The sequence below is a fragment of the Sardina pilchardus genome, chromosome 20 (assembly GCF_963854185.1).
Source record: "Sardina pilchardus chromosome 20, fSarPil1.1, whole genome shotgun sequence".
Classification (NCBI taxonomy): Eukaryota; Metazoa; Chordata; class Actinopteri; order Clupeiformes; family Clupeidae; genus Sardina; species Sardina pilchardus.
Genome location: NC_085013.1, coordinates 22894933 through 22904506, shown reverse-complemented (window position 1 = coordinate 22904506; position 9574 = coordinate 22894933). Strand labels below are relative to the sequence as shown.

Genomic DNA, 9574 nt, shown 5'->3' with positions numbered 1-9574 from the left:
ATTTTAAAAAAAAAAATCACTTATTAAATCACTTATTTCAGCGTTGCTGTGTCAGACGCTCATTTCATCCCAGAATTCCCGCCACACAATTCCTACTTCCACTACTCGACTCGCCTGCAGGCATCCTTTGCAAAATGCTTCAACGTTATTTACGAGTGCTAGAATACATTCAGATTCTCGGAAGTGAGACAGTAGCCTCCCAACATACTTAGACACCCAGGTGTATACTACACATATTCTAGGCTAGAAATGTTTTTGTTATATTTAGAAGGTTACAATGTATTTCATTTCTGGAGAATACTTGTTGTATTACATTTTCAAGGTGGTACTCGTTGAATTTACTGGCCTGTATTAGCTCTTCACTCTTAAACCTTAAAATATGTAATTTCCCAAAGTAAACACACAAACCCTTTAGATAGAGGCTATCATATGCATCTGCATATAGTCTGCCCTCTCTGTATCTCTCTCTCTCTCTCTCTCCCTCTCTCTCTCTCTCTCTTGCTGTTGATTAATGATTCTGTCGGAGCATCACTGCCATGTCAGCAAATAACAGAACACTTCAAAAGGCTGTGGTTATTCATGTTTGGTCTATCAGATATGTGACAATAGCAGTGATTGAAACAAGTATACCAAATATCTTCATTCACAAGCACAAACACTGTGCCTGTCTCATATAGGCTGCTGTATCATTAGAGCATAGACACACACACACATGCACACACACACACACACACACACACACACACACACACACACACTCTCACGTAATACTGAAATCAAATGCCCAAACAATTATCGCAGCATATGTTTTCCTTCGTAACCTAAATTGCCACATTAGGTCAGAACAGCAAGCTTTCATTTAATAAATAAATGAATTTCGTTTCCAAGTGCACAATTACCATTTCCACCCGTGTATGTGTGTGTGTGTGTGTGTGTATGTGTGTGTGCATGTGTATCCATGTGCATGCATACATGTGTGTGTGTGTGTGTGTGTTTGTGTGTGTGTGTGTGTGTGTGTGTGTGTGTGAGAGAGAGAGAGAGAGAGAGAGAGAGAGAGAGAGAGAGAGAGAGAGAGAGAGAGAGAGAGAGAGAGAGAGAGAGTGTGTGTGTGTGTGTGTGTGTGTGTGTGTGTGTGTTTAAACCCCAATCCCCGAGGAGCACGGGCGAGTCTGTTTAGCATCCTTCCCGGTGTATGCGCGGTGCGCGGGGCTTGTTTGTGCGTCGCCGCCACGGTAACGAGTCCCTTTAGCATTGCAGAACCTGGACAGCTCGGCACTAGCGCCATCAATTAGCCGCGCGCCGCCAACGCCACAGAGCATCGCCAAACACACACTTTCATGACAACACTGACTGATCTGATTTAAAGAACACACACACACACGCTCACACACACACACGCACGCACACACGCACACACACACGCACGCACACACACACACACACACACACACACACACACACACACACACACACACACACACACACACACACACACACACACACACACACACACACACACACACACACACACACACACACAGATTCCAACCTTCGCTCACACAACTGCAACGGCTGAGGATCAAAAAAGAAATCACCAAACCTTAATCTTATTGTTGACTGACTGCCTGTTGTCTGGGCCTGTCGTTAAAATTATTATCATCATCATATTTGAGGATTGTTAGAAAAAAAAATATCTGTATCACAGTTTACTTTTTAGGGGTTGGTTTTCTGTCTCATGTTAGTAAGATTTGTGAGTCAAATTTCTCCCAAGTATTTCCAGTCAAGAATTCAAGCATTCTTAATCTGTGGTGTGTCAAAGAATGTTATTTGTTTGATCGAGAGAGGGCCTTCTTAAATCACAGTTTCAGTTGTGCTATCTCAGTACAGCGAGATCTTTTCCCTGGCATCCTCAGAAAAGTCTCGCCGTTTGGAGGATTTCCCAGGTTAAGGAGCATCTTCAGCTGGCAAAGCCCGAGCATAATAATTCAGTCATTTTGTGAAGAGGAAGATTAAAGGCAGTCTCAACTGCGGGGACAATGTTCTTACAATGTTCCTCCTTCTTAACTTACTAAGGCCTTGTCAAGTGCTTGTTGTTAAGATCATTCCCACTCCTTCATGTGACAGCATGTTGAGAGAGCCCCTCTTTTTACAGCCAAACTAAATGTGTTTACACGTTAAATTCCTTGTGTTTGGCACCAAAATATAATACGCAGTAAACTCCTCCTGCCAGATAAGAACTGCAATTGCAAAAGAGAATGTTATGAATGAGATATGTGTTGATGTATTATTTTAAAGTGTGTGTTTTGTGCTGTATTATATACATACTGTACTATATTGTGACACTCTATTATTTTTTTATGTGTTCCTCACAGGTAGAGATGAACCTGCAAGCTACATCTGCACGACCTGCAAGCAACATTTCAGCAGTGCCTGGTTCCTCCTCCAACACGCTCAGAACACCCACGGCATCCGCATCTACCTGGAGGCCAACAACAACAACGTGACCCTGACCCCCCAGATCACCCTCCGCCCGCCCATGGGCGCCGAGTCCATACCCCAGTCTCCGCTCACCAACTTTCTAGGCGACAACAACCCCTTCCACCTGCTCCGCATGACGGGCCCGCTGCTCCGCGAGCCGCCGCCGGGCTTCGTGGAGAACCGTCTCCCCGGCACGCCGCCGTTCGTCAGCCCTCCGCCGCGCCACCACCTGGACCCGCATCGCTTGGAACGCCTTAGCGCCGAGGAAATGGGCTTAATCTCCCAGCACCCCAGTGCCTTCGAGAGGGTGATGCGCCTCAACCCCATGGCCATCGAGTCCCAGTCCATGGACTTCTCGCGCCGGCTCCGCGAGCTGGCGGGCAACAACAACACCACCGCCGTCGTCGCGGGCAACGCCGCCACGCCGCCGCTCTCGCCCAGCCGCGCCAACCCTATGCACCGCCTGCTCAGCGCCAACCCCTTCGCGACGGCCAGCCCCAAGTCGCCCTTTCTGAGCACGCCTCCGCTGCCGCCCATGCCGCCGAACAGCACGACGCCGCCCCAGACCCAGGCCAAGAGCAAGTCGTGCGAGTTCTGCGGCAAAACGTTCAAGTTCCAGAGCAACCTGATCGTGCACCGGAGGAGCCACACGGGCGAGAAACCTTACAAGTGCCAGCTGTGCGACCACGCCTGCTCGCAGGCCAGCAAGCTCAAGCGGCACATGAAGACGCACATGCACAAGTCGGGCTCCATGACGGGTCGCTCGGACGACGGCCTGTCGGCCACCAGCTCGCCGGAGCCGGGCACGAGCGACGTGACGGGCGAGGGCATGAAGAACCGCGACGGCGACTTCAGCGGCGAGGGCTGCGAGAACGAGGAGGAGGAGGAGGAGGAGGAGGAAGAGGAGCTGGAGAACGAGAGCAGGCCCGAGTCCAACTTCAGCATGGACTCGGAGTTCTGCCGCAATCGCGAGAACGGCTCCAAGCCGCCCTCGGAAGAGAAGGACATGTCCCTGGGCAAGATGGTGGAGACGGCTGGACTCAACTCCATCCAGCAGTACAATAACATGATAGTCGACAATCGCAAAAGGCTTCCTTTCTCCAAACGCTGTTCCGATCACGGTCAGCGTGACACCGGAGATCACGACTCGGTGGTGGGCGAGATGGACCACGTGGAGCGGGCGACGGTCAACGGCCGAAACTGCGGCTCCGGCGACTCCTTCTCGGGCCTGTTCCCCCGCAAGCCCACGCCCATCACCAGTCCGAGCCTGTCCAACTCCTCCAAGAGGATCAAGATCGAGAAGGACCTGGACATTCCCCCCGCGCCGCTCATCCCGTCCGAGAACGTCTACTCCCAGTGGCTGGTGGGCTACGCGGCGTCGCGCCACTTCCTCAAAGACCCCTTCCTGGGCTTCACCGACTCCAGACAATCGCCCTTCGCCACCTCGTCCGAGCACTCGTCGGAGAACGGCAGCCTGCGCTTCTCCACGCCGCCCGGCGACCTGCTGGACGGGGGCCTGTCGGGGCGCAGCGGCACAGCCAGCGGCGGCAGCACCCCGCACCTGGGCGGCCCCGGCAGCGGTCACCACCACCACCACGGCCGGCCCGGCTCCAAGGAGAGTCGCCGGAGCGACACCTGCGAGTATTGCGGCAAGGTGTTCAAGAACTGCAGCAACCTGACGGTGCACCGGCGCAGCCACACCGGCGAGAGGCCCTATAAGTGTGAGCTGTGCAACTACGCCTGCGCCCAGAGCAGCAAGCTCACGCGACACATGAAGACCCACGGCCAGCTCGGTAAGGAAGTCTACCGCTGTGACATTTGCCAAATGCCCTTCAGCGTCTATAGCACCCTGGAGAAACACATGAAAAAGTGGCACGGGGAACACTTGATGACAAATGAGGTGAAAATTGAACAAGCAGAGAGAAGCTAAGCTAGGCTTTTCCTATTTAGCCTCTTGAATAACAAACAGACAAACAGACAAACAAAAACAAATGGGGTAGATGGGTTCACTTGATTCACAATGATTCTAGTTTATTTTATGTTTTGCCTAAGAAACTGCCATCTGAGAAAAGAAAAAAAAAGTAGGAAGTTCAACTATGTCAGTGTAAACTGCCTAAATTGGCTTTTTGATTTTTACAATCTATCAGCGGATGACTTAAATATACGTGGAGCCTTTAACTGTGCAATAATTTCTGTATTTATTGGATTTTGTAATGTTCTGGCATGTGCAGGTACGTTTTTTATTTGATCATTATTTCCTTTTTGTTCTATTATTTTATGCTGGGATTTTCTTTTTTAAAAACCCAGAGGACATCCTGAGATTTTCTTTTTTCGCAGAGCAGAATACCATTTGAATAATTTTAAAGCCGCTGCTTTTTTCTGATCTGTATATTTAAGTTACATGTGTAATTTCTTGAGGAGAAGCCGAATTCAATCTTCATTTTAAAAAAAAGAAAAAAGAAAAAAGCTTAACCGACCTTTTATATAAAAAGCGTAGTTTTTGTTTAGTTGAGACAGTAGGACTTGAGCGGACAACAATCTTTTGCCATAATAGCATGAAACAGATTTTAAACATGTCAATCTAATTGGGTATGTAGCACTGAATGTCATTTATGACAGTAAATCTTATGAGGATTCTGGGTCTTTTAAAAACCTGCTTCCCCCCATGCTCATAAATCAAGGAGGAAGAGACCTTAAAAACAGATGATCACGAAGGCAGCTGCTTTGAGGTACCTAGTACCATCCCAGTTAACGCTACTTACACAAACCTTTCTTCTTTTCTACGTCCCATTATTGGTAGCATTCAAACTGTTTACACTGAAACATGCTACAAAAAAAAAGAAAGAAAGAAAATAACCCTCTGACATCACATATACATTATTGATACAATGCAAGTACTGTAGCCGTTGTTTTGTGCATTCTGCCGAATCGCCCACTTCTTGGGGAAACTGAATGACAGTGCACATGCTGAAACATCTCAGGGGTGGATGCGTGCCCGGGCTTCTCTCTCCGCCACAGTCGTCAGCTTGTTCTTACTCAGAAGACCAGTCCAGTGCAATGAGTTAGCACCCGCGCTAGTCCAGTGCAGAAATTAATCACCACATCTTGTGTTATTTTTTCCTCAGCCACTTGCTTTTTTAAATATATATATATGTATTCATACATATATATTTATATATATATGTATCCTGTATACCCGTGAATGGTTGGAGAACACTTATTTACTGGACAGAGTGGTTTAGAACTATGCTGCACAGTGAATAGTCTCACTCAAGCAGAACAATCCAGTATACTAACGTGACATGGATGATCTGAGTGTGATCTGGCTCAGACCCGGTTTGAGTCCGGGCCAGTTCTGATCCAGAACCTTCTAGAACACATTCCTAAATAGGTATGACATGATCCAACAACAATTAGCAGCAGGTCATACCAGTAAACTTTGCAGCAGCAAATCATAATCTATTCACCGAGGGAAATGATCAAGTAGACAATGTCGCCTATCCTTATAAGTGGTTTTTATACTTTTTACATCTTATATTTACGTTCCATCTGAGAGTGCATCATGTGTTCAAAAAATGGCACTGTTGATTTTAGAGTGGGCTGGGTAAAAGACAATATTAGCCATAGTGAATATTACCACTTTAACCAGATAAGAGGACAAAAAAAAATACAATTTAAACAGAATTCCAAAATACAGTTCAAAACGTGTACGCCATCTGCCGATGTTTGTGATATCACTTGAAAATAGCCCTATGCATTTCTAAATATATTTATCGACCATTTTGAAAATGAATTTATACTCTATAGTGTATCTTATTACAAAGTTTACCATTGTCTAAAATGTTTATATTTCTGATTTTATCTGGTTAACTTGGTTATTTACCCTGTCATTGGCAGATATGTAGATTGCAGTAGTAGCCTACATTGCACAGTAGTAACAGTGTGTGCAAATTCCTGTTGAGCATGTTCGTAAACAGTAAGACTATTTTCTTTCTTTCTTTCTTTCTTCCTTTCTTTCTGTCTTTCTTTCCTCCCATTCAGGGCTTCCTGTGATGTGTAGTTGAACACACTCTAAGAAGTAGCCACTTTGTCGCGTAACGAACGCACTGCTGACGTTTCTGAGCTTTTTAGAGAGAGAACACGCGCACACGTATTTTGGGTCTTCAGTTGGCACTGACGGTGCCTGAGCCACAATTGTGTTACATGCAGTCATGAACCCCTCTTTCACGTATAACACCACCATCCCCATCCACACACACACACAACACACACACATACACACACACACACACACACACACACACACACACACACACACACACACACACACACACACACACACACCTCCCACGAGGGGGCCACGCCACCCAAATTTGTAGACCTGAAGGAAAGAGACAGAAAAACACTTTTTGAAAAAAAAAAAACATTTTAAACAACATTTTTGCAGCCTGACCCGCACTTTATGATTTGTTTTAGACATTTTTCTTTTCTTAAAAAAAAAAACAAAACAGAAAACGGCTTCTGAGCAAGAAATTACGTTTAACGGATTGACTAGGGCCTTGCAAAGGAGAGCATCTGAGATTCAAGTGTCAGCGTTGCTAGGCTAGGCTATCACAATGCTGGCACTATAAAAAGTCAAAATAATTTATTTGGACAGTTTTTATACTGCCATCCAATTCGACATGAGTGTGCCTTGAATACTGATCTTCCTATTTATTGTCTCTAAAGACAAATGCAACACATTTGTGAAGCAAGGAATTAAAAGAAAAAAGATGTAACAATTGTACTGAAATGTCCTTTCAAAATATGAAATCTGAAATCACATGAAAAAGGGAAAAAAAGAAATGATTTTAACATGAAAAAGGTGGCCAGCACAATATTGATGTGTCTGTGTGTGTATATATGTATGCATATGTACATATGAAGGCACAAACACATGCACACACCCACCCACCCAGACACACACTTGGACACACACACACACACACACACACACACACACACACACACATTCATATACAGAACATTATTCACTTCAGGACAAGAATGCGTCCCTTGATTTAAAAAAAAAAAAAAATGCTAAAAAAAAAAAGTGGCCTAGAACGCCACTCACAAGCAAGGAAGAGACTGGACGAAAATCAGGAACAACAAAACAAAATATAAAAAAAAAGACAAAACATTTTAGTGCACTCAGTCTTAAATACGTTTACAGTATTGAAACAAGTACAAGGGTAAAATGATATTTCTGTGTATGTGTGTTTTAAACAAGTTTTTTTTTTTAGTTTACTTATAAACTTTCTCTGAATGCCATAGTGGCTATGTGTATATTGGTTTTTTGGTGACGGGGTTTTAGTATATATATAAATATATATAAATATATATATTACATTTTTCTTGTTTACTGTACAAGTATACCAGTATTTGTAATATTGGAGAATGCCTGGGCATTTTACAAGGATAGATTTTTTTCTTTTCTTTTTTTCTTTTTTTTTCAGTCCAATTTAAATTGTGGGTCTATACAATGTTATGTCACTGTAATTGTAAATGTCTTGATTTCTGGTAAAATTTTATTCTGCCTTGGGTGTGAGAAAATAATAATAATAAAAAAGAATGAATTAAAAAAAAAGAATGCTTACCAGAGCTGAATGGTGATGGTGACGGGACCAGCTTTTCAATGTAAGGAAGTTTTCCCATGTAGAATATGTTCAATATGGATTTGCTTTTCAACACTCATGTCCCTGAAACATATCTTTTTCCTCCTGAATTTTTTTCCCTTTTTTTTTCTTTTAAATCTTGCTCCTCCTGAAATGCTTCTACTTCCTGGCTGGATTGATACACATGTAGGCACTCACTGTCCTTTTACTGGAGCTTTCGTCATTTTTATCTTGTATATGCATCTCTTGTGAGAAAGGTCACCTTGAGGTAACCTTGGGGTAACTTTGAGTCATGTTAGTAGAGGAATGGGTCCATTACTGAAGATAAAGGTCAAGGGTCAAGCTAACACCAGAAGCTGCCACAGTATATTTTTGGTTTGGCAGGATAAAATATTGCAAAAAACAAAAAATCCTTTAGAATTTGTATTGCTGAAATGGACGTTATTGTACAGAAGGGATTTTCAAAAGGCTGTCTAACAACCTTTTGATGTAGCTACATATACAAACGTAAATGTTTTGTTTATTATATTGGTTGTAAATATTTTTTTTTATAACAACCCAGACTTTTATTTCTCTTTTTCTTTTTGTTTGTGTGTGTTCTGATGGGCACTGGCAGTAATCTGTCATATTGGGGTCTTTGACCTTTCAACCTTTAGACATTTTTAAAATGACTTTTTTGTTGTCGTTGTTTTTACTTTGGGTGTAAGACCTCGTCCGTACTGGCACTTGTCAGCTGGTCTTTTAGCATGAAAAGAATAGAGCACAATACAAGCTGTTGCAATTGTCCAATGAACTGCTCATTTGTGTCCTTCATTTTGGTTTGTTTTGAGAAGTAAAAACCTGAAACCTCCCTCAGTGTGCTGGGTATGTTGTGTAGACAGCTGCTCTGTTTATGTGGTGGGTGATGAAGATGATGACGATGATGATGATGATGATGTGTGTATGTGTGGGTATGTTCACTTTCACTATACCACCCACCAGACACATACACAACACACACACACCCACACACACACACACACACGCACACACACACGCACGCACCACACACTTGTACTGTACATAGACACAAACTCAGAACGAGAGCGGTAGAGAAATGCAGCAAAATCAATGAAATTTTATACATAGTAAAAATGAAAAAATTATGATTTATCAAGAACCATTTTGTTTGATCTGGTTCCATTATATGTTGAGTTGAGAGGTGGGTGTAGTTTATCCAAGAGGCAGGTCATGCTGAAGGCCCTGCTAGCCTTTAACCAAAGCAGACAATTAAAGACCTGTTTCACAACTAGGAGCCACCACATTCACATGGTCACCCGACAGTTGACCACAACCACGCTGCACAGTTTAAAAACTGCCCACCGCAAATTCTCAAACCTCATATCTCTGTGACCAAAAAAGACCAAGGCCCTAAGAAGTGGTGGTGCTTTGATGAGTGCTAA

At 43.9% G+C, this 9574-nt stretch overlaps 1 protein-coding gene across 2 annotated transcripts in view; it reads left to right on the top strand.

The window, feature by feature from the left end:
* The window catches only part of bcl11ba (BCL11 transcription factor B a), a 64147-nt gene extending 54918 nt beyond the window's left edge, over positions 1 to 9229 (top strand). The window contains exons 3-4 of one of the 2 annotated variants that reach the window (XM_062523062.1): positions 2377 to 4271; positions 6520 to 9229. In XM_062523062.1, the coding sequence (XP_062379046.1) occupies positions 2377 to 4271; positions 6520 to 6542 (1918 nt within the window). In that variant the 3' untranslated portion in view covers positions 6543 to 9229. Of the gene's footprint in view, positions 1 to 2376 lie in introns of both variants that reach the window. The other variant, XM_062523061.1, reaches the window with a different exon arrangement.
* The last annotated feature ends 345 nt before the right edge of the window (positions 9230 to 9574 follow it).